We start from the raw sequence: 26262 nt of genomic DNA, 5'->3' as shown, positions 1-26262 counted from the left end.
CCACTTCCCCCTATTGTTAAGTTGTAGTTGGGTTATAGCTTTCATGTGAGAGTCCCAAATTAGTTTCATAGTAGGGCTGTGTACATTGGATATTTTTTCTTCCATTCTTGGGATACTTTACTAAGAAGAATATGTTCCAGCTCCATCCATGTAAACATGAAAGAGGTAAAGTCTCCATCTTTCTTTAAGGCTGCATAGTATTCCATGGTATACATATACCACAATTTATTAATCCATTCGTGGATCGATGGGCACTTCGGCTTTTTCCATGACTTAGCAATTATGAATTGGGCTGCAATAAACATTCTGGTACAAATATCTTTGTTATGTTGTGATTTTTGGTCTTCTGGGTATATGCCCAGCAGAGGAATTACAGGATTGAATGGCAGATCTATTTTTAGATCTCTGAGTGTTCTCCATATATCCCTCCAAAAGGAATGTATTAATTTGCATTCCCACCAGCAGTGCAGAAGTGTTCCCTTTTCTCCGCATCCACGCCAACATCTCTGGTCTTGAGATTTTGTGATATAGGCTAGTCTCATTGGAGTTAGATGATATCTCAAAGTAGTTTTGATTTGCATTTCTCTGATGATTAAAGATGATGAGCATTTTTTCATATGTCTGAAGGCCGTGCGCCTGTCTTCTTCAGAGAAGTTTCTCTTCAAATCCCTTGCCCAGCCTGCGATGGGATCCCTTGTTTTTTTCTTGCTGATGCGTTTGAGTTCTCTGTGGATTCTGGTTATTAAACCTTTGTCAGAGTTATACCCTGCAAATATTTTCTCCCATTCTGAGGGCTGTCTGCTTGCTCTGCTTACTGTGTTCTTAGCTGTGCAGAAGCTTTTTAGTTTGATCAAGTCCCAGTAGTGTATTTTTGAAGCTGCTTCAATTGCCCGGGGGGTTCTCCTCATGAAATACTCACCCAGACCAATTTCTTCAAGGGTTTTCCCTGCATTCTCCTCTAGTATTTTTATAGTTTCATGTCTTAAGTTTAAATCTTTAATCCAATGAGAGTCTATCTTAGTTAATGGTGAAAGGTGTGGGTCTAATTTCAGTCTTCTGCAGGTTGCCAGCCAGTTCACCCAGCACCATTTGTTAAATAGGGAATCTTTTCCCCACTGAATGTTTTTAATTGGCTTGTCAAAAATCAAATAGCGGTAAGTAGCTGGATTCATCTCTTGGTTCTCTATTCTATTCCAGATATCTACTTCTCTGTTTTTGTGCCAATACCATGCTGTTTTGATCACTATCGATTTGTAGTAAAGTCTGAGGTCTGGTAGTGTGATTCCTCCTGTTTTGTTTTTATTTCTGAGTAATGTCTTGGCTATTCGAGGTTTTTTCTGATTCCATATAAAACGAAGTAATGTTTTTTCAAGATCTTTAAAATATGACAGTGGAGCTTTAATAGGGAGTGCGTTGAAAGTATATATTGCTTTGGGTAGTATGGACATTTTGATAATGTTGATTCTTCCTAGCCATGAGCATGGTATGTTTTTCCATTTGTTAACATTTTCAGCTATTTCTTTTCTTAGAGTTTCATAGTTCTCTTTATAGAGATCTTTCACGTCTTTTGTTAGGTAAATTCCCAAATATTTCATCTTCTTTGGCACTACTGTGAATGGGATAGAGTCCTTAACTGCTTTTTCAATTTGACTGTTGTTGGTGTATATAAAGGCTACCAATTTATGAATGTTGATTTTGTAACCTGAGACGCTGCTGTATTCCTTGATCACTTCTAGGAGTTTTGTAGTAGAGTCCCTAGTGTTTTCCAGATACACAATCATATCATCTGCGAAGAGCGAGAGTTTGATCTCTTCTGACCCTATATGGATACCCTTGATCGCCTTTTCTTCCCTAATTGCGGTGGCTAAAACTTCCATTACAATGTTGAAAAGCAATGGAGACAATGGGCAGCCTTGTCTGGTTCCTGATCTGAGTGGAAATGATTCCAATTTAACTCCATTCAATATGATATTGGCTGTGGGTTTGCTGTAGATAGCCTCTATCAGTTTAAGAAAAGTCCCTTCTAGACCAATTTTCTTGAGTGTTCTGATCATGAAGGGATGCTGGATATTATCAAAAGCTTTTTCTGCATCAATTGAGAGAATCATATGGTCTTTGTTTTTTAATTTGTTTATGTGCTGAATTACATTTATAGATTTACGTATATTGAACCAGCCTTGAGACCCTGGGATAAAACCAACTTGGTCATGATGTATAATTTGTTTGATGTGTTGCTGGATTCTGTTTGTTAGGATCTTGTTGAATATTTTTGCATCTATATTCATTAGTGATATTGGTCTATAATTTTCTTTTCTTGTTGGGTCTTTTCCTGGTTTGGGGATCAGGGTGATATTTGCTTCATAGAACGTGTTGGGTAGTCTTCCTTCTTTTTCTACATTTTGGAACAGGTTGAGTAATATAGGTACTAATTCCTCTTTAAAGGTTTGGTAGAATTCTGACGTGAAACCATCTGGTCCCGGGCTTTTCTTTTTAGGGAGGTTTTGTATAGTTGATGCTATTTCTGAACTTGTTATGGGTCTGTTCAACATTTCCACTTGATTCTGGTTAAGTCTTGGAAGGTGGCGTGCTTCCAAGTATCGGTCTATTTCCTTCAGATTTTCATATTTCTGAGAATAAAGTTTCTTGTAATATTCATTAAGGATTTTTTGGATTTCTGATGAGTCTGTGGTTATTTTGTCTTTGTTGTTTCTGATTGATGATATTAGAGATTTTACTCTTTTTTTCCTGATTAGGTTGGCCAGAGGTTTATCTATTTTATTGACCTTTTCAAAAAACCAGCTTTTTGATTTATTGATCTGTTGTATTATTCTTTTGTTTTCAATTTCATTTAATTCTGCTCTAATTTTGGTTATTTCTTTTCTTCTACTGGGTTTGGGGTTGGAATGTTCTTCCTTTTCCAGTTGCGTGAGATGTCCCATTAAGTTGTTAACTTCCTCTCTTTCCGTTCTCTTGAGGAAGGCTTGCAGTGCTATAAATTTCCCTCTTAGAACTGCCTTTGCAGTGTCCCAGAGGTTCTGATAGCTTGTGTCTTCATTGTCATTTTGTTCCAAAAAATTGGTGATTTCTTTCTTAATCTCATCTCTGACCCAGCTATCATTCAGCATAAGGTTATTTAACTTCCATGTTTTTGTATGGGTATGCAGATTCCTGTTGTTACTCAATTCAAGTTTTATTCCATGATGGTCCGAGAAGATGCATGGAATAATTTCTATTCCTTTAAATTTACTGAGGTTAGACTTGTGACCTAAAATGTGATCAATTTTGGAGTAAGTTCCGTGGGCTGATGAGAAGTATGTGTATTCAGTTTTGTTGGGATGAAATGTTCTGTAGATGTCTGCTAAATCTAAATACTGGATGGTTAGGTTTAAATCTAAGATTTCTTTGCTCAGCTTCTTTCTGGAGGATCGATCCAACACTGCCAAGGGAGTGTTGAAATCTCCAACGATTATGGAGCTGGAGGAAATCAAGTTACTCATGTCTGTTAGAGTTTCTCTTATAAATTGAGGTGCATTCTGGTTGGGTGCATAGATATTAATAATTGAGATCTCGTCATATTGAGTATTACCCTTAACAAATATGAAGTGACCATTCTTGTCCTTCCTTACTTTTGATGGTTTAAAGCCTACTGTATCTGCAAATAAAATTGCAACACCTGCTTTTTTCTGATTACCATTTGCCTGAAATATGGATGACCATCCTTTCACCCTGAGTCTGTATTTGTCTTTTAAGTTGAGATGTGACTCTTGTATGCAACAAATATCTGGCTTAAGTTTTTGTATCCAGTCAGCTAACCTATGCCTCTTTAGAGGACAGTTTAAGCCATTCACATTGATGGAGAGTAAGGATAAGTCTGGTGGAATTTTGGGTATCGAGTTTTTCAAAGGTCCAGTGGACATTTTTAATCCTTTCGCCAGTGTGGAAGTTGGAGTTTGATCCGAAGTTTCTGAGTGAGTTTACTTTTGTGGTATAGGATTGGGTTGGTCATTGTGGAGGATAGGTCTGAGAACATCCTGAAGAGCTGGTTTACTTATGGCAAATTTTTTCAACATATGAATGTCATTGAAGTATTTAATTTCTCCATCATAGATGAAACTCAGTTTAGCTGGATACAAGATCCTGGGTTGAAAGTTTTTTTGCTTTAGGAGATTAAAAGTTGATGACCAGCCTCTTCTTGCTTGAAAAGTTTCAGCAGAGAGATCTGCAGTTATTCTAATATTCTTACCTTTGTACGTTATAGTTTTCTTTCGCCGGGCTGCTTTGAGAATCTTCTCTTTCATGTTAACTTTAGTGAAGCTAATTATGATATGTCTGGGAGATGGCTTTTTGGGGTTGAATCGTGCTGGGGTTCTGAAGCTGTCTGCTATCTGAATTTCAGATTCTCTAGGCATGTCTGGAAATTTTTCTTTCATAATTTCATGTAGAAGGGCCTCTGTGCCCTTGGCTGCCACGTCATCAGCCTCCGAAATTCCTATAACCCTTATGTTATTTTTTTTCGAATTATCTGAGAGCTCTCTGAGTGAGTGATCCGTTTTTGCTCTCCATTTCTCTTCCTCTTTGAGAGATTGGGAGCGTTCGAAGACTTTATCTTCAATGTCAGAAATCCTTTCTTCTGCTTGCTCCATTCTGTTACTGAGGGATTCTACTGTATTTTTCATATCTTTGAGGGCTGTAAGTTCTTGTTTCAGTGTGTCTAAGTCTTTGGTGGTTTTGTCTTTAAATTCGTTAAATTCTTGAGACAGTTTTTGAATTTCTCCTCGAATTCCTAATTCCATTTTATTAATCTTGTCTGCAAACCAAATTCTGAATTCGACTTCTGACATCTCAGCCAGTTGTTTATGAATGGGATCTTCAATCACATCTGCCGTATCTTTTCTTGGGGGGGTTGATCTATTCTGGTTATTCATGTTACCAGAGTTTTTCCGCTGATTCCGCCCCATGGTTTACTCCCTTTGGTTTTTCCCCTGGGGTTTTATCGAGGGCCCGTACAGTGTTGTGGCCTGAGAAACTGGGGCCCTGTCTGGTGTGGTGGAGCAAAGTGGTTCTGTCTTGTTTTCAGCTGGTTTCTGTTCGATCCTATTGCAACTTCTACTCTGGCTTGAAGTCTCAGCTGTGTGAAAAAATCAGCAATTAAGTCACCCCGCCTGCCCACCTCTGGCCCCAGTTGGAAAAGGAGAATCAAACCTTCCTACAATCGCACACCCAGGGCACCACCTGAAAAGTCCTCAGTCTATTAGCCCAGTTCAAAAGGTCCGAATCAACTGTCTCAATCGGCACTTGTCTCAGGTGGAAGGGTTCAAGAGGTCTCTGGGAACTGGATCACAGGGGCCTGGTGACTCCTCTGAGACAGCTCACCCCAGTGCAGCGTGGAGTCAGGAGGAGCACCCCGCAAACAGAGCAGTCTGGGAAGGTTGACGTCTCCTTCCCCACTTTGCCCCTCCGTCGGACCCAGTCACTGGTATCTCTGCAGATGGCTAACCCAGTTGCCTGCAGTGAACAGACACTCCAGGGGTTTGCACCTGCCTGAATCGCGAGGAAGTCTGCCAGGCCCCCGCAGACTGCGGCTATCTAGCAGGAGGAGATGGGGCCTGACATCTTTGAGTGTTTGATGCAGGTGATGGGAAGGAGGTGTTCACTCAGGCTTAGCCCCGTCCCTGATGGATGCTGCTAACAGAACAGAACAGAACAGACAACTTTGTGAGGTTCTGTCTCTGTTCCTGTCGTCGCCTACAGGAGACGGGCTGTTTTGAGTTCAAACGTCTTTGCTGCTGGAGAATTGCGTCTGAACACCTCTCTGGGTCGGCCCCGCCCTGGAGGCTTCTGGGTTTGTGAGCCGTGACACCGGTGGCCTCCTCTGGTTGCCCAGGGAGACAGGGGGTGTGGCCTCAGAATATCCAGAAGTGAGCGTTCTGCCGTTAAAGAAAAAACGGCTGTTGATCTACCTCCAGGGAACTGCTGCTCTGGTGTGGGCACTCAGGCGACCCTTTTCTCCTCTGTCCTGCGCCCCAGAGTCAGCACTGAGCGGCTGCAGTTTGTGCTGGGTCCACACCCCTTAAGAGATCCCCCAAGAATCAGAACTCTTGGGGGATGGGCCCCCAGACCCGGATTGGGAGTGGGGCGGGGGGAAGCTAGAGTTTCATTCAGTTTCACGCAATACTACGGTCCGGGGAGGGCTCCTGCACTGCACCGCAGGGAAGTGCCGCCAAGGCTTGATTTTCCCTCAGCAGAGTGCCCTCTCCTCGCTCACGTATCCCAGAGTCAGCGCTGACCTGACGCAGCTCAGGCACTGTGCACTCCCCTCGAGAAATCACCCAAGGAGCCGAACTCCGGAGGGATAGGCCCTCAGACCCCGAGTGAGAGTAGGGGCTCTCAGCTCTCAGCGGGGAGGCCAGAGTCTTATTCAGTCTTGTGCCCGGGGAGGGCTCCTGCACTGCACCGCAGGGAAGTGCCGCCAAGGCTTGATTTCCCCTCAGCGGAGTGCCCTCTCCTCGCTCACGTGTCCCAGAGTCAGCGCTGACCTGACGCAGCTCAGGCACTGTGCACTCCCCTCGAGAAATCACCCAAGGAGCCGAACTCCTGGGGGATAGGCCCTCAGACCCCGAGTGAGAGTAGGGGCTCTCAGCTCCCAGCGGGGAAGCCAGAGTCTTATTCAGTCTTGGGCCCCGTATGCCCGGGGAGAGTTGGTGCACTGCACCGCAGGGAAGTGCCGCGAGGCGTGACTCCCCCTCAGCCCGGTGCCCTCTCCTCACTCGGCGCGCCTCAGAGTCAATGCTGACCAGTCGCAACTCGGGGACTGTCCACTCCCCTTGAGAAATCACCCAAGGATCCGAAGTCCTGGGGGACAGGCCTCCAGACCTCAGTGGGCGGGAGGGGAGCGCCGGGGATTCAGGGTTGCCGGCAAAGGATTCCCAAAGTTTTATTCAGCCCTATGTCCGGCAGGAGAACGCCACGGCACCCCAGTAGGGGAGGTAGGTCCAGTTTTTAGAAGGTCTCTCCCGTGGAATGTAGTGGGAGGGCCTTTAATTTCTGCCCGCTTGTTCAATTGTGGGGCTCCAGAGCCGGTCTCATGGGGGAGGGGGACTCCCGTCCGCTTGGTGGTGGATTTTGTACCTTTTGTTTGCGTCCTTGTGATCACAACTTGCCTCAGCAGTGTTGATGTGCGTTCTTCAGCCTTCTCTCTTGGTGAGGCTCAAGTCCACCAGGATACTTACTAAATTCCTGTCCCTTAACTCTCCTTCTGGACGGGAGCCTTTGTTGAAAGCTGGCTTCAGTCCGCCATCTTGTCTCCCTCCCCGTCGAATTTAACGAATTTAAAGACAAAATGACCAAAGATTTTGACACATGAAAGCAAGAATTTGCAGCCCTCAAAGATCTAAAAAATACAGTAGAATCCCTCAGTAACAGAATGGAACAGGCAGAAGAAAGAATCTCCGATATTGAAGACAAAGCTTTTGAACACTCCCAAACACTCAAAGAGGGAAAAAAGTGGAGAACAGAAATGGATCATTCTCTCAGAGAGCTCTGGAATAATTCGAAGAGCTCTAATATTCGCCATATAGAAATACCTGAAAGTGATGAGGTTGCTGCGAAGGATACAGAGGCTTTGCTTCATGAAATAATTAAAGAGAATTTTCCAGACATGCTCAGAGATTGTGAAATTCAGACAGCAGACAGTTTCAGAACACTGGCATGACTCAACCCAAATAAAAATTCTCATAGACACATTATAATTAATTTTGCTAAAATTAATATGAAGGAGAAAATTCTGAAAGCTGTAAGACATAAGAAAACCAAGACATAATGTTCTTCCCTTGTAGAAAGGGAAGAACATTAGAATGACTGCAGATCTCTCCACTGAAACCTTTCAAGCTAGAAGAGGGTGGTCATCGAACTTTAATCTCTTTAAACAAAATAACTTTCAACCCAGGATCCTATATCCAGCTAAACTGAGTTTCATCTATCATGGAGAAATTAAATACTTCAATGACATTCACAGGTTGAAGAAATTTGCCATAACTAAACCAGCTCTTCAGGAAATTCTCAGACCTATCCTCCATAACGAACAACACAATCCACCACCAAAGTAAAATCACTCAGAAACTTCTGATCAAATTCTAACTTCCATAGTGGCAAAAGGATTTAAAATGTCCACTGGACTTTTGAAAAACTCAATACCCAAAACTCTGTTGGGTTTATCATTACTCTCAATTAATGTGAATGGCTTCAATTGCCCTCTAAAGAGACACGGTGGCTTGGGCGGCGCCTGTGGCTCAGTCGGTAGGGCGCCAGGCCCCATATACCAAGGGTGGTGGGTTCAAACCCGGCCCCAGCCAAACTGCAACCAAAAAATAGCCAGGTGTTGTGGCGGGCGCCTGTAATCCCAGCTACTCGGGAGGCTGAGGCAAGAGAATCGCTTAAGCCCAGGAGTTGGAGGTTGCTGTGAGCTGTGTGAGGCCACGGCACTCTACGGAGGGCCATAAAGTGAGACTCTGTCTCTACAAAAAAAAAAAAAAAGAAAAGAGACACGGTGGCTGACTGGATACAAGAACTCAGGTCAGACATCTGTTGCATTCAAGAATCGCACCTTATGTTAAAAGATAAATAGAGACTCAGGGTGAAGGGATGGTCATCTATAATTCAGGCAAATGGAAATCAGAAAAAAGTGGGTGTTGCAATTTTATTTGCAGATACAATAGGCTTTAAACCAATCAAAGTAAGAAAAGACAATGATGGTCACTTCTTATTGACCATGATGAGATTTCAATTATCAATATCTATGCGCCCAACCAGAATGTGCCTCAATTTATAAGAGAAACTCTAACTGACATGAGCAATTTGATTTCCCCCAGCACCATAATTGATGGAGACTTTAGCACTCCTCTCGCAGTGTTGGGCAGATCTTCCAAAAAAAGCTCAGCAAAGAAATTTTAGAATTAAACTTAACCATTCAACATCTACATCTAATAGACATCTATAGAACATTTCATCCTAACAAAACTGAATACACATTCTTCTCATCAGCCCTTGGATCATCCTCCAAAATTGATTACATATTAGGTAACAAGTCTAACCTCAGCAAATTTAAAAGAACAGTAATCATTCCTTGTATTTTCTCGGACCACCACAGAATAAAAGTTGAACTCAGTAACAACAGGAATCTCCACACACATACAAAAACATGGAAACTAACCTCATGTTAAATGATAGCTGGGTCATAGACAAGATTAAGAAGGAAATTACCAAATTTTTGGAACAAAACAATAATGAAGAAACGAACTATCAGAACCTCTGGGGTACAGCAAAGGCAGTCCTAAGAGGAAAATTTATAGTGTTGTAAGCCTTCCTCAAGAGAACAGAAAGAGAGGAAGTCAGTAACTTAATGGGTCATCTCAAGCAACTGGAAAAGGAAGAACTTTCCAACCCTAAACCCAGCAGAAGAAAAAGAAATAACTAAAATTAGAGCAGAACTTAATGAAATTGAAAACAAAAGAATCATACAACAGATCAACCAAAGAGTTGTTTTTTTGAAAAGGTCAATAAAATAAACTGTTAGCTAACCTAACCAGAAGTAGAAGAGTAAAACCCCTAATTTCATCAATCAGAAATGATAAAGGCCAAATAACAACGGACTCAGAAATTCAGCAAATCCTTAATGAATACTACATAAAACTACTCTCAGAAGTATGAAAATATGAACGAAATAGATCAATACTTGGAAACATGTCACCCTTAGACTTGGCCAGAAAGAAGTGGAAATGTTGAACAAGCCTATAACAAGCTCTGAAATAGCATCAACTATAAAAAATCTCCCCAAAAAGAAAAGCCCGGGACCAGATGGCTTCACATCAGAATTCTACCAAACCTTTAAAGAGGAACTAGTACCTATATTACTTAATCTTTTCCAAAACATAGAAAAAGAAGGACTACTTCCCAAACTCATTCTATGAAGCAAATATCACCCTGAAACCAGGAAAAGACCCAATAACAAAAGAAAATTATAGACCAATAACTCCAATGAATATTGATGCAAAAATATGCAATAAGATCCTAGCAAACAGAATCCAACAACACATCAAACAAATTATACACCACGACCAGGTGGGTTTCATCCCAGGGTCCCAGGGATGGTTCAATATAAATCCATATATATAAAACATCACATAAACAAATTAAAAAACAAAGACCATATGATTCTCTCAATTGATACAGAAAAAGCTTTTGACCAAGCATCCTTTCTTGGTCAGAACACTTAAGAAAATAGGTATAGAAGGAACATTTCTTAAACTGATAGAGGCCGTCTACAGCAAACCCACAGCCAATCATAGTGAATAGAGTAAAACTGAAAACATTTCCACTCAGATCAGGAACAGGCAAGGATGCCCACTGTCTCCACTGCTTTATAACATTGTATTGGAAGTCTTAGCCACCACAATCAGGCAAGAAAAGGCAATCAAGGGGATCCAAATAGAACCAGAGGAGATCAAATTGTCACCCTTCACAGATGATGTGATTATATATCTGGAAAACCCCAGGGAATCAACTACAAAACTCCTAGAAGTGATAAAGGAATAGAGTAACTTCTCAGGATACAAAATTAACACTCATAAATCTGTAGCCTTTATATCACCAACAATAGTCAAGGGGCAAAAACAATCAAAGATTCTATTCCAACAGTGCCAAAGAAGATGAAATATCTGGGAGTGCATCTAACTAAGGACATGAAAGATCTCTATAAAGAGAACTATGAAACTGAGAAAAGAAATAGCTGAAGATGTTAACAAATGTAAAAATATGCCATGCTCATGGCTGGGAAGAATAAACATTGTTAAAATGTCTACTACCTAAAGCAATTTACAGATTTGACGCAACCCCTGTTAAAGCACCTCTCTCATATTTTAAAGACCTGGAAAAATTCGTACTTTGTTTTATATGGAAAAAACCTCGAATAGCCAAGACATTACTCAGAAATAAAAACAAATCGGGAAGAATCACACTTCCAGACTTCAGACTTTATTATAAATCGATAGTGATCAAAACAGCATGGTACTGGCAGAGAAACAGAGAGGTAGATGTATGGAACAGAATTGAAGACCAAGAAGTGAACCCAGACACTTATCGTCATTTGATTTTTGATAAGCCTATTAAAAATATAAATTGAGAGAAAGATTCCCTATTCAATAAATGGTGCTGGATGAATTGGCTGGCAACTTGTAGAAGACTGAAACTGGACCCACACCTTTCTCCTCTAACAAAAATGGACTCTCACTGGTTAATGGACTTAAACTTAAGGCATGAAACTATAAATATCCTTAGAGAGAGGGCAGGGGAAACACTTGAGAAAATTGGCCTGGGAGAATACTTCATGAGGAAGACACCCCGGGCAATTGAAGCAACATCAAAAATACATTACTGGGATCTGATCAAATTAAAAAGGTTCTGCACTGCCAAGAACACACTAAGTAAAGCAAATAGCCTTCAGAATGGGAGAGGACTTTTTCAAGTTATGCTACCAACAAAGGTCTAATAACCAGAATCCACAGAGAACTCAAACTTATTACTAAGCAAAAAACAAGTGATCCCATTTCATTGTGGGCAAGAGACATGAACAGAAGCTTCTCTGAAGAAGACAGATGCATGGCCTACAGACACATGAAAAAATGCTCATCATCTTTAATCATCAGAGAAATGCAAACCAAAACTACTCTGAGATACCATCTAACTCCAGTAAGAGTAGCCCACATCACAAAATCCCAAAACAACAGATGTTGGCGTGGATGTGGAGAAAAGGGAACACTTCTGCACTGCTGGTGGGAATGCAAGTTAGTACGTTCCTTCTGGAAGGAAGTTTGGAGAACACTCAGGGATCTAAATGTAGACCTGCCATTTGATCCTGCAATTCCTCTACTAGGTGTATACCCAAAGGACCAAAAATCATTTGGCAATAAAGATATTTGCACCAGATTGTTCATTGCAGCTCAATTCATAATTGCCAAGTCATGGAAGAAGCCCAAGTGCCCATCAACCCATGAATGGATTAATAAATTGTGGTATATGTATACCATGGAATATTATGCAATAGTAAAGAAAAATGGAGACTTTACCTCCTTTATGTTTACATGGATGGAGATGGAAAATATTCTTCTTAGCAAAGTACCTCAGGAATGGGGAAAAAAAAGTATCCAATGTACTCAGCACTACTGTGAAACCAATTTATAATAACTCACACTTGCATATGAAAAATGAAACACAACTTTAGGCTATGATGAAGGAAGGAAGGGGTGGGGGAGGGATAGTAGGGGGACCACAACTATGGAGCACATTGCAAGTACAAGTTGGTTCTATCATGTGTAGAACACAAATGTCCTAATGCTATCATTGGGTAAATGAGATGAAAGCTATGCTGAATAGTATGATGTAAGCACTCCAATCTGTACAAATAATCAACATACTAAAATGGGCATAAATGTATTTATGATCTATGTACAAAGGACTTAATAAAAAAAATAAAATTATTAAAAAAAAGAAAAGAAATTGAAAACAAAAGAATCATTCAGAAAATTAATGAAACAAGGAGTTGGTTTTTTGAAAAAATTAATAAAATAGATAAACCTTTGGCCAGACTAACTAGAAATAGAAAAGTAAAATCTCTAGTAACCTCAATCAGAAATGATAAAGGGGAAGTAACAACTGATGCCACAAATATACAAAAGATCATCTCTGAATACTATCAGAAACTCTATGCCCAGAAATTTGACAATGTGAAGGAAATGGATCAATATTTGGAATCACACCCTCTCCCTAGACTTAGGCAGGAAGAAATAGAGCTTCTGAACAGACCAATTTCATGCACTGAGATTAAAGAAACAATAAAAAAGCATCCAACAAAAAAATGCCCTGGCCCAGATGGCTTCACACCAGAATTCTATCAAACTTTCAAGGAAGAGCTTATTCCCATACTGCAGAAATTATTCCAAAAAATTGAGAAGGAAGGAATCTTTCCCAACATATTCTATGAAGCAAACATCACCCTGATACCAAAAGGAGGAAAAGTCCCAACTAAAAAGGAGAATTTCAGACCAATTTCATTAATGAATAGAGATGCAAAAATTCTCAACAAAATCATAGCAAATAGATTACAGCTGATCATCAAAAAAGTCATACATCATGATCAAGTAGGTTTCATTCCAGGGATGGAAGGCTGGTTTAACATGCAAGTCCATAAACGTTATCAACCATATTAACAGAAGCAAAAATAAAGACCATATGATCCCCTCAATAGATGCAGAAAAAGCATTCGATAAAATCCAGCATCTTTTTCTAATTTGAACACTGAAGAGTATAGGCATAGGTGGCACATTTCTGAAACTGATGGAGGCTAACTATGACCACCCCACAGCTAATATTTTATTGAATGGAGTAAAACTGAAAGCTTTTCCTCTTAGAATTGGAACCAGACAAGATTGTCCTCTGTCACCATTACTTTTCAACATAGTGCTGGAAGTTCTAGCCAATACAATTAGGCAAGACAAGGAAATAAAGAGAATCCAAATGGGAGCAGAGGAGGTCAAACTGTCCCTCTTTGCTGACGACATGATCTTATACTTAGAGAACCCCAAAGACTCAACCACAAGACTCCTAGAAGTCATCAAAAAATACAGTAATGTCTCAGGATATAAAATCAATGTCCACAAGTCAGTAGCCTTTGTGTACACCAATAACAGTCAAGATGAGAAGCTAATTAAGGACACAACTCCCTTCACCATAGTCTCAAAGAAAATGAAATACCTAGAAATATACCTAACAAAGGAAGTGAAGGACCTCTATAAGGAAAATTATGGAATCCTAGGAAAGGAAATAGCAGAGGATATTAACAAATGGAAGAACATACCATGCTCATGGAAGGGAAGAATCAACATTGTTAAAATGTCTATTCTTCCCAAAGCAATCTACCTATTCAATGCCATTCCTATTAAAATACCAACATCATACTTTCAACATTTAGAAAAAATGATTCTGCATTTTGTATAGAACCAGAAAAAAAACCATATAGCTAAGGTAGTTCTTAGTAATAAAGATAAAGCTGGGGGCATCACCATACCAGATTTTAGTCTGTACTACAAAGCCTAAGTGGTCAAGACCGCATGGTACGGCACAAAAATAGAGACACAGACATTTGGAATCGAATAGAAAACCAGGAAATGAAACTAACATCTTACAACCACCTAATCTTCGATAAACCTAACAAGATCATACCCTGGGGGAAAGACTCCCCTATTCAATAAATGGTGCTGGGAGAACTGGATATCCACATGTAAAAGACTGAAACTGGACCCACACCTTTCTCCAATCACAAAAATTGATTCAAGATGGATAAAGGACTTAAATTTAAGGCATAAAACAATAAAAATCCTCAAAGAAAGCATAGGAAAATCACTGAAAGATAGCCTAGGGAAAGACTTCATGAAGAAGACTGCCGTGGCAATTGCAACAACGACAAAAATAACAAATGAGACTTAATTAAACTGAAAAGCTTCTGTACAGCTAAGGAGACAACCAAAGCAAATAGACAACCTACACAATGGGAAAGGATATTTGCATATTTTGAATCAGACAAAAGCTTGGTAACTAGAATCTATAGAGAACTGAAATTAATCTACATGAAAAAAGCCAACAATCCCATATATCAATGGGCAAGAGACATGAATAGAATCTTCTCTAAAGAAGACAAATGAATGGCTTACAAACATATGAAGAAATGCTTATCATCCCTAGTTATTAGAGAAATGCACATCAAAACCAACCTGAGATACCATCTAACCCCAGTGAGAATGGCCCACATCACAAAATCTCAAAACTGCAGATGCTGGCATGGATGTGGAGAGAAGGGAACACTTTTACACTCCTGGTGGGACTGCAAACTAATACAACCTTTTTGGAAGTATGGAGAAACCTCAAAGCACTGAAGCACCTCCCATTTGATCCTGCAATCCCATTACTGGGCATCTACCCAGAAAGAAAAAAATCCTTTTATCATAAGGACACTTGCACTAGACTGTTTATTGCAGCTCAGTTTACAATCGCCAAAATGTGGAAACAGCCTAAATGCCCACCAACTCAGGAATGGATTAACAAGCTGTGGTATATGTATACCATGGAATACTATTCAGCTATTTTAAAAAAATGGAGACTTCACATCCTTTGTATTAACCTGGATGGAAGTGGAAGACATTATTCTTAGTAAAGCATTACAAGAATGGAGAAGCATGAATCCTATGTACTCAATTTTGATATGAGGACAATTAAGGACACGGTGGGGGTGGGGGTGGGGGAAGGGGAGAGCAGAGAGAGAAAGAAGGAGAGAGGGATGGGGAAAGGAAGAGCAGTGAGAGGGAAGGAGGGAGGGGGGTGGGGCCTTGGTGTGTGCCACACCTTTTGGGGGCAAGACACGATTCTAAGAGGGACTTTATCTAACAAATGCAATCAGTGTAACCTGGTTTCTTGTACCCTCAATGAATCCCCAACAATAAAAATAAATTAAAAAAAAAAAAACCCTGACCTAACATCTAGTGTTTGCCTTGGTCTCTTGTTCCCCAATTTGTAGTTTGTTTTTTTTTCTGTAGAGACAGAGTCTCACTTTATGGCCCTCGGTAGAGTGCCATGGCATCATACAGCTCACAGCAACCTCCAACTCCTGGGCTTAAGCGATTCTCTTGCCTCAGCCTCCCGAGTAGCTGGGACTACAGGCGCCTGCCACAACGCCAGGCTATTTTTTGGTTGCAGTTCAGCCGAGGCCGGATTTGAACCCGCCACCCTCGGTATATGGGGCCGGCGCCTTACCGACTGAGCCACAGGCACCACCCACCCAATTTGTAGGTTTGACCTACTACTTTTGAATCTGCTTATACTCAGCTCCCATCCCTGCTGTAAAAAAGGAATCACAATCCTGACAGACTTGATAACCTGTATACTACCAGGCCAGCTAAAACTTTAGCTCTTAAGCCATAATATGTGTGACTATTACTGAAGCATTATTTATGTGCATGTATTTAATTCACTTATGAAGACATTATGTTTTTGGGAATTTTGAACAGGACCAATCTAAATTTCCTTTATTTAAATATAAAATTCTATAAAATGGATCACTGAACTAAAAATCACATTTTTTCATATGTCAGTTCATGGCCACATGTAGTACAAGTCTTCCGGTACGTGTCATCATCTAGGTTTTCTTCTGGTCCATATTCATGTTGATGAGCAATCGTTTCCCTTTTCCACAAACTGCTCCTTACTGCTCGCCGCAATTCTAAGAAAAAAATAAAGTTTTTCAGAGGTGCTATTTAGCTGATTCCAAAAATAAATGCATCAGTCTTTCAGTCGTGTGTGCATTTGAACCCTATGTTTTATGATCTTAGTTTTATAACAAATCAAAGTTAATTATTATAAGCTTACTTTTCCACCTCACCAGCTTGGCCAGTGAAATTGAAATGGGTACGTGGGTTAAAAGAACGAAATTCAGAATGAGAGGAGTAACAAATGAGTACGTTTAGACACGTCTGACTTCAGATACGAGGATGCCAGAGTAGGAAAGGGGAGTCAGTTAAGATAACTAAGAAGTACTTCTAGCTCTGTGTAAGTCAGGAGCTACTTCTGAAGGAGGTAAGCCAAGTTCTGCTTGCAAGACAACTAGAAAGCCAAGAACTCAATCACTATGCTGATGTGTTTTCATCTTAGAAAATATGCTCATGGGCAGTGCTTGTGGCTTAAGGAGTAGGGTGCCGGTCCCATATGCCGGAGGTGGCGGGTTCAAACCCAGCCCCAGCCAAAAACCACACACACACATACACACAAAAAAACTACCTAGAATGCAATTTGAAAAAGCAAAAATGAAAAAAAAAAGAAAATATGCTCATGCCACTGATCTCCAAAGTCTGTTAAATTCTTTATCTTATAAAATGACATTACTTTAGGAGAGAAGTTGCTTATTGCGAAGTACAACCTAAAAATAAGAAAGAATACTAAGAGCTAGAAAGAAACATAAGAGTTTTAATATTACTTCATTTTATTTTGCAGGTAGGGAAACTCAGCAAAGATAGCACTCGAACCCAGGTCATCCTATTCCAATGTCAGGAGCTTTTTCTGCTTCCTAATTATACTGGAGTCTTTGAAAACAACTAAGTCAAATTGTATTTTCGAAGTTCACATTGGGTATTACCTTAAGAAGCCAAACGCTTAGTGCTAATTGTAAATTAACAAGCTGGTAACTTCTTAGATTCTACTTTAATGAATAAAAAGCAACAGTAATTATTTACATTTCTATTCTCACCAGTGATCCACCAGCTTACCACTGTCTTTGGACAGTAACGCTACCTGAGGTAGGTGAGGACAGCTTAATAAATACCAAGTATAAATATCAATAAACAAGTAATCACATTTCCCAAATCCATTTAAGATGTATGTTAAGTAGGTCTTTGATACTATGAATAATATAAAATACTTTTTTAAGAGAGAGAGTCTCACTTTTTTGCCCTTGGTAGAGTGCTGTGGCATCACAGCTCATAGCAACCTCAGTCTCTTGGGATCAAGCAATCCCCTTGCCTCAGCCTCTGGAGTAGCTGGGACTACAGGCACCAAGTACAATACCCAGCTGTTTTAAGAGACAGGGTCTCGCTCTTGCTCAGGCTAGTCTCGAACTGCTGAGCTCAGGCAATCCACCTGCCTCGGCCTCCCAGAGTGCCAGGATTACAGGCATGAGCCACCGCACCTGGCCCACAATAATACTTGAATCTTTGTATTTTTAGTTTTTATTATATCATGAGAGAGAGAAGCAAACACATGGGGGCATGTATCAGGGACTGTTCTAAGCATTTAACAATAATGAATCTTCACAACCCTTTCAGGTATAAGTGGAACTATTATCCCAGTTTCACAGATGAGAAAGCTAAGGCACAGAGAAGTTGCCCAAGGTCAAGCAGCTAGTTGATGACAAATACAGTCTAGCTCGAATCCATGTTCTTCTTTGTTAAGCTGAATTGCCCTTTTCACACACACCTCCAGGATGAAAAAATACTTTGAGATTGTTTTTAAACTTCAGTGCTTGAAATATACCTTTAGAGCAGTGTTTTTCATCTTTTTTATCTCAGGGCACACTTAAATCTGTAGTTAAAACTTCCATGGCACACTTAAATTATGTTGATCAAAAAAAGTTAAAAAGAATATACAATGATCTAGGGGAATGAGAGAGAAGGGAAGAGGAAGGGAATGGGAGATCATGGTTCATGGCACACTTCTTGGGGGCGGGACACAATTATACGAGGGATTTTACCTAACGAATGCAATCAGAGTAACCTAATTCTTTGTACCCTGAATGAATCCCAAACAAACAAAAAAGATTAGGATCAAAGAGGCTATACTTACTGGACTTTGAACTTCTTTTGGAAATAATTTAATTAATGATCTTTAAAAATTTTTGCAGCACTTCGGTTGAAAATCACTGCTCTGGAGAGTGTTTCCCGTTTTAGGGGAAAAGTCATGTGCACCCAGCCTCTAGTCTTGACTTTTGTCAGTCTCCTCTCATTCTGAACACCCTGGCTTTTCTAGATTGTATCTGGAATGCCCTCTCTCCTTTTGTTATTTTGCCTTAGGGCATTTTCTAAATAAGAAAATAAATAAAATGATAAGCTGACCAGAACTACACAGATGCCTCCTGTTTTCAGATGATAGCAGGAAGATGGTTCCTGTTTTGAGTTCCAACACCTGCTCTTCAACTGTGTTCTGATGTTAGGTATTCTAGGCACTTGCCTGCCCCACTGAGAAAACAGCTGAAAATTTGCACCCCAATCATGCTAATTTCTCTGCCCAATTTGAGTGTCATGTGAAAGAAAGAAAAATGATTAACAATTTTTTTTTAGAAACACCAAAGCTGTAGCTTTCTGGCCATGACAGAACCTAACGTTTAAAAACTGATAGGTTTGTCTTTTTCTTGCCCTTCTTTCCTTTCTGAGCAATCCAGTCCTAAAGCCATTAAGTAGAGCAAGTAAAGCAGGCATCCAGAGTAGGGCGGAGACAGCCCAGCAAAGGTAAGGAGAGCTACCCCAGAAGAGGAAGCACCAAGTGATGGTGAATTAATCACATATAGGGGCTTTGATAAGTTATATTAAAGACAGTGGGAGCTAGGTTTCTCATTGCCAGAGAAGGGAGTTATAAATATGGTAGAAAACTAAAATGAACCCTGAAATTGTGGGTTAGAACTAGATGTATCAGTGTAAATTCAAGGTTTTTGATATATGTACATGTGACATACATACACACATATACAGACAAAAAAATACATGTGTTTTTTGCTAGAAACCAGGAGTGCTCAAAAAATGACATCTTAAAAGGACTTGAGCTAAAATTGGGCCAATTTGAGCACCAAAATAATTAAGGACAGAAATGTACCAAAAGCCAATGGAGAAAGATGGTAATAAATGGAAGCATACCAATAATAAATAAATGGGGGGAGGATGCTGCAGAATGTTGACTGCCAACCGGCTGAATGCAGAAGGAGTGCCAGAATTAGAAAGCCGTTCTTGCCACCATCATACTAGAAACTGGTTCCAGCAAGAACCATCAATGGATGGATGCTAGATGGAAGGGGAGAAGTGTTCAGGACAAACAGGACAATTTCTTTTTCCTTATCAAATCAAAATGACCACCACTGAGGGCTGACAGACACCACAGGCCTCCAGATGTGAGGCCCTGAGAAAGGCACATCACTCATGCACTGTCCCTGGCCTGAGATGCACACCCTACAGGAAACACCAGAAATACTAGCAAAGCCCCAAGTATGAAACTTTTCTTTCTTTTGGGTTCTTTTTTTTGAGAGAGAGAGTTTTATTTTGTCACCCTCAGTAGAGTGCCGTGGTGTCATAGCTCACAGCAACCTCAAACTCTTGGGCTCAAGCAATTCTCTTGAATCAGCCTCCCAAGTAGCTGGGTCTACAGGCGCCCACCACAATTCTCGGCTATTTTTAGAGACCAGGTGTACCTCTGGCTCAGGCTGGTAAAGAACTTGTGAGTTCAGGCAATCCACCTGGCCTTGGCCTCCCAGAGTGCTGGGATTACAGGCTGGGCAGGTGGGGCGCAGTAGCTGACGCCTGTAATCCTAGCACTCTGGGAGGCCAAGACAGGTGGATTGCTTAAGAGAAGACCAGCCTGAGTAAGAGCAAGACCCCACCTCTAAACAAAAAAAAAACCCAGGCATTTTGGTCACCCAGCACTTATAGTCCCAGCTACTCAGGAGGCTGAGGCAAGAGTTTGAAGTTGCTGTGACCTATGACGCCACAGTACTCTACCAAGGGTGACAAAATGAGACTCTATCTCAAAACAAAAGGGAGGGCAGGGGAAATGAAAACACTTTTCTTCAAAAATGTCAATGTCATAAAAGACAGAAACTATGAAATATCCCAAAATATTAAGAATTAATTAGAAAGATACTTAAAGCCTAATACCCAATTCTAGACTGGATCCTGTTCTAGAAGAGACTCACTGAAAAGGACATTATTAGGTCCACCAACAAAAGTAGAATATGGATGGCAGAGTAGATAAAAATAATAAAGCAACGTTAAATTAACTCAAATTAATAATGATACTTTGCGGGGGCCACGGGGTATATGACATACCTCTTAGGGGCAGGACACAATTACAAGAGGGACTTTACCTAACAACCACAATTGGGGGACCTAATTCATTGTACCCTCAACAAATCCCAAACAATAAAAAAAGAAAATTAAAAAAAATAATATTACTTTAACTTTTCCAGGAAAAAAATAATGATATTTGGTTATATAAAAGAATATCCCTATTAGAAAATCCACACTGTAATACTTAGGGTGATGATTGTATGCAACCTATGCTTAAGTGTTTCAGAAGAAAATAAACTATGTGTGTATATAGAAAGTGTGCAAATGATATACATGGGATGAAATGTGAATAGGTCAGGCTGGGTAGAGGAACTACATGTGGGTAGTCCTTTGTACTATTATTATCCTTGCATTTTCTTTAAGTTTGAAATGGTTTCCAAATTAAAAAGTTAAAAAAAAAAAAAGACAGCTAGCTTGAGATCATTCAAAATGAATAATGACAGGAATGGACTCTAATACGCTGACTTCAGAATAAGAATCCATGAGTCCAACTGATAATAGAAGATAATCAATTTTTAAAAGCACAGGAAAGGTGCCTTTCCAAAAGAAGTCAAATAACTGGAGAAGAAATGACAGAAGTAAAAAAAAAAAAGAAACGACAGAAGTAGAAAATCACCATTTTCATCCACCCTAATAATAACTCAGGATTCATCCTATGTGTCAAAACCACTGTGTGAAACATAAGCAATGAGATATTCACGTTCTGTCAGATTTCTTACTAATTACAAAGGGGAAAAGCTACTTTTAAAATGGAGAAATCTGACAGACACTACCTTTACCAAGTAGTCAAATTGTAATTCCCTTCATGGGGAAATGGAACCACATTATCTCCTGATGTGCACTTGGACACATCACATAGGAATAGGCCCACCAAAAATATTCCATCTGAATCTAATCATACGGAAACAAGCTGCTAATTAATCCAAACACTGCATAACAGCTGGCCACTGACATGGTGGCGGGGGCCTGTGGTCCCAGTTGCTTGGGAGGGTAAGGCAAGAGGATCACTTGAGCCCAAGAGTTTAAGGTTGCTATGAGCTCTGACGCCACGGCACTCCACCCAGGCGACAGAGTGAGACTCTGTCTCAAAAAGAAAACGTCAATGTGGCCAGGTGGAGTGGCTCATGACTAATCCTAGGACCTTAGGAGGATGCTGAGGCGGGAGGATTGCTTGAGGCCAGGAGTACAACATTAGCCTGGGTACCCAATCTCTACAAAAAATAACCTGGTTGTGGAGCCGGGAGCCTGTAGTCCCAGCTACTTGGGAGGCTGAGACAGAAGGACAGTGTGAGCCTAGGAGTTCAATGCTGCAGTGAGCTATGTGATACCCCTGCACTCTAGCCTGAGTAACATAATGAAACCCTGTCTCAAAAAAAAAAAAAGGTCAATGTCATGAGAGATTAAAAAGGCTCAGGGACTAGATCACGGCGTCCAACCTGTGGACCGTGTATTGCATGCTGATTTTTATAAGGACTGATTTTGCTTATCTGTGGTGTTGGATGTATGCATGGACTTTTTTTTTTTTTTTGCCCATCTGCTTTCTTTAGTATTTGTATATTTAATGTGTGACCTAAGAAAACTCTTACCCCTCCAATGGTGGCAGAGAAGAAAGGGTGGACACCCTAGATTAGATTGAAAGTGACTATCGAGGCTTGGCACCTGTTGCTCAGTGGCTAGGATGCCAGCCACATGAACTGGGGCTGGCAGTTCGAACCCAGCCCGGGCCTGCCAAGCAACAGTGACAACTACAACAAAAAATAGCCGGGCATTGTGGTGGATGCCTGTAGTCCCAGCTACTTGGGAAGCTGAGGCAAAAGAATTGCTTGAGCCCTAGAGTTTGAGGTTGCTGTGAGGCCTGTAGTCCCAGCTACTTGGGAAGCTGAGGCAAAAGAATTGCTTGAGCCCTAGAGTTTGAGGTTGCTGTGAGCTGTGATGCCACAGCACTTTACTGAGGGCCACACAGTGTCTCTAAATAAATAAATAAAAATGAAAGTGACTATCAATATGTATTATCCTTGAATGGTACCTGGATCTAAAACTAAAAAGCTATAAAGGACACTGAAACTAGAGAACATTAAACAGACTGTATGCCAAATAATAGCATTACGTTAATGTTAAGTTTCTGGAGTATGCTCATTGTTCTTTAATTATATAGAAGAATGCCACTGTTTTTAGGAGAAACATGCTGATATATATGTATCAGAACTATAATTCTGGGGCGGCGCCTGTGGCTCAGTCGGTAAGGCGCCGGCCCCATATACCGAGGGTGGCGGGTTCAAACCCGGCCCCGGCCAAACTGCAACCAAAAAATAGCCGGGCGTTGTGGCGGGCGCCTGTAGTCCCAGCTACTCGGGAGGCTGAGGCAAGAGAATCGCTTAAGCCCAGGAGTTGGAGGTTGCTGTGAGCTGTGTGAGGCCATGGCACTCTACTGAGGGCCATAAAGTGAGACTCTGTCTCTACAAAAAAAAAAAAAAGAACTATAATTCTGTATTAACTCTTAAATGAGTCATCAAAACATGTATGAAAAAATAAAATATGGTATATATGAATATCTTAAAACTTTTTAAATAAAGATTAATCATTTTTTCATATTACTTCATTTATTAACAACTTGAAAATTAGGAAAGTAGAAATCAAATATCTACTGCTGGGAATGAGAAAAGGGGAATTGAAAGGTAAGACTTCCAAAGAGTGAGGAAAGGTCTGAAATGCATCTTGGGAATGCCAAGGAAAGCTGGGATGCAGACTGGGGGAGGGTACTGTCCTATGTAATACTGAGAGCCTGAGGGAGACTGGAGACAAGACTGTGATTTAGCATGTTACAACCTCCTACTCACACTGGCCTAGAAATAGGTAATGCAGAGAGCTGTTACCTAAGGACTACCTCTCTTGGAAATTTATAAATACAGTATTGTTCATGATAACCAGTTTTTTGTTTTTTGGTTTTTTTAGATACAGAATCTCACTTTGTTGCCCTCGGTAGAGTGCTGTGGCGTCTATAGCTCACTCCAGCTCTTGGGCTTAGGCAATTCTCTTGCCTTAGCCTCCCGAGTAGCTGGGACTACGCCCGCCACAATGCCCGGCTATTTCATGATAACCAGTTTTGCTACTGATATCTTTAGGGACTGCTTATACTTTTTACTTAAAAAAGTTTTCCCCTAAATCCTTGTTTCAAGGAAAGATTTATTTTTTTATCACTCTAAAGTTCATATTTAGTTTAATATCTCAACTTTGCAAAAGAAGCAATATGTATTCAAAGAAACTCAATGCTGCTTATGAGGTCAAGGTCCCCTCTTTAAGAGCTGAAGGGGGACCAGATACTTCTAAATACCTGATGGAAGGGCAGGAAGTACTGACATGTGGCACCTATTGCTAAATGGAGGTAAACAATTATAAGGAAAAGACATAACAATACATGATCTTGTTTTGTCCTTTATAAACTAAAACAGAGTAACTGACAATAGCACCCCAAGCTCTCCTGAGAGAAGCCCCCAGCAGTCACAAATACAACGGAAGGCCCAGAATAGAAAATGTCCACGGATTTAGAAGAGTTCCCCCATGGGATTTTCTTACCTATCTCTTTTGGAGGGGAAGTGCACGGTAACAAATAATGAAGATTAATTTCTTTTCCTTCTTTTTGAAGGATAACCTTTACCAGTACTAAATTAGAGAAAGCCTTATCTCTACCTTATTTGTGGAAAGGAGCCATGTAAACACATAACATCCTGTATATTTGAACCATTTGAAAGTTCTCATCCAAAATCATAGCCAGTACAAACTGCAGTTTTGAAAGCTAGTTAAACTAAGCGGCAGTGATAGTGTCATTTCTACTTCTGCCTTCGTGGATCTAAGAAATCTGTAACAATGCAAATTCATTGACAAGAAAATTCTTGTTTTTCATCTTATTTATTTATATGTACTTTATACTATTTATAATTTAATTTTTTGTAGTAAGATGGCTTCTTAAAATTGCTAAAAATAGGAGATAACATTCTAAAGCAGGTAAATGTAATCTCTTACCTTTCCATAAAGAAGTAAACTTTGTGTCAGCTTCTTTGTGGATCAAAATCAGAAGACCAAGAGGAACCAGGTTACAATTTCTTTTCAACTAAAACACTTACAGACTTGCTTTTATTCCTGTCTGTCCTGAGCCAATTGCACAGGGAACTCCTTGTTTCTAATTTCTACAGTGTCTACTCCACTCTCAGCCCTCTGTGGCCTAGACAGGAGGACAGGAACATCCACCCACCCCTAAGTCAATCTGAAGTGAAGTGAAGAAGCAGCCATAATTAAAGAAGGTGTCAATCATGCGACCTCGCTGCACACTCAACTCCAGAAGACAGTGGAGTGATGTTGATAGAACTGAGAGAAAAAACCCAGGTATTCACAGCCCAAAAAACAAAAACATTCTAACTCGTAGAGACTTGGAAAGAGACCCATTCATGTAAACACTTGGAAAAATTTCCTCAAAAACAAGAAATAAAGAAACCATTCCTAAGAGATCTAACTCTGAAAAACTTTAGGGCAAATTTGAACACTTCAAGGATGAGGAAAATCCACAGTACCATGTCTGGTGATTAATAGCAGCAATTTAATATAGTAAGGGGAAAAAGCCCATATATTTAAGTTTGTATTTCTTTTAAAAAGTACCAATGAAAATTCTGTAAATCTTTTTTAAAAATTCAGTTCATACTAATATTTAATATATATGCTTATTTTAATATAATTTGTATTTAAAAAATGAGATGAAATGGAAGCTATAATCTTTCATTCTGTCAGTTAAATTATAGGAAATTAGTTATCATTAGATGACATTGTGACCAAACTATAGAATCAGTAGTTTGTAAATATTATAGATCATCCTCCTTTGTAAAAATATTTTATCACTGTGCAAATGTAAGTTTCTAATTAATACTCATCCTTTTATCCATATATTACCTGCCTTGAAATACCATCTGCAAAGTGGTTTAAGGAGGCAGCAGAGAGGGAAGAGATGAAGTGATGGCTTTACAAATACCCTAGACTAATATATAATTAAATCTCTAACTATGCTCTCTTTTTCGCACCCCTTAAGATGCCTTTTTGTCACCTTCTTTATCCTTTAAGGCTTTCCTTGCTACTGGAAGAGAAAAAAGGCTACTGGGACACTGAAAAGATTAAAGAAAAGGGTCAAATTCCATAGACGTCTTTCTAAATCTTTTCAATCAATCCTTGCTGGTATTTTTGAGTATTACATATAGCAGTGGCTAATCTGGGGAAAATTCCCTTATATGACTGTAGTTTGCTGTCAGAACTCTATAAAGCCAGACAAGAGTATTTACCATACAACTCAGGAACTGAATAACTATAACTTAGATAAAGATGTACGTGGGATGTTTATCATGGGGTTGCTTGACGAACTTCATAAATGTCCAACAGTGCCTTTTATACAAAAACTTTTTAAAGGGTCTATGCATTAAAAAAAAAAACTGGAGGAAAAGACTTTAAAATGTTGCTAATGATTATCTCTGAGTAGTAGAATAATGGGACAAGAGTTCTTTATAGTTTTCTAACTTTTCTGCAC

At 40.0% G+C, this 26262-nt stretch overlaps 1 protein-coding gene across 1 annotated transcript in view; it reads right to left on the bottom strand.

The window, feature by feature from the left end:
- Positions 1-16096: 16096 nt before the first annotated feature.
- Positions 16097-26262, bottom strand: part of XPA (XPA, DNA damage recognition and repair factor) — a 30792-nt gene continuing 20626 nt past the window's right edge. Inside the window, exon 6 of the mRNA XM_053572072.1 lies at positions 16097-16321. Within this exon, the coding sequence (XP_053428047.1) occupies positions 16173-16321 (149 nt within the window). The 3' untranslated portion in view covers positions 16097-16172. The remainder of the gene's footprint in view (positions 16322-26262) is intronic.

Source organism: Nycticebus coucang, chromosome 2, assembly GCF_027406575.1.
Source record: "Nycticebus coucang isolate mNycCou1 chromosome 2, mNycCou1.pri, whole genome shotgun sequence".
Taxonomy (NCBI): domain Eukaryota; kingdom Metazoa; phylum Chordata; class Mammalia; order Primates; family Lorisidae; genus Nycticebus; species Nycticebus coucang.
This window is presented reverse-complemented; position numbering and strand designations above follow the sequence as displayed.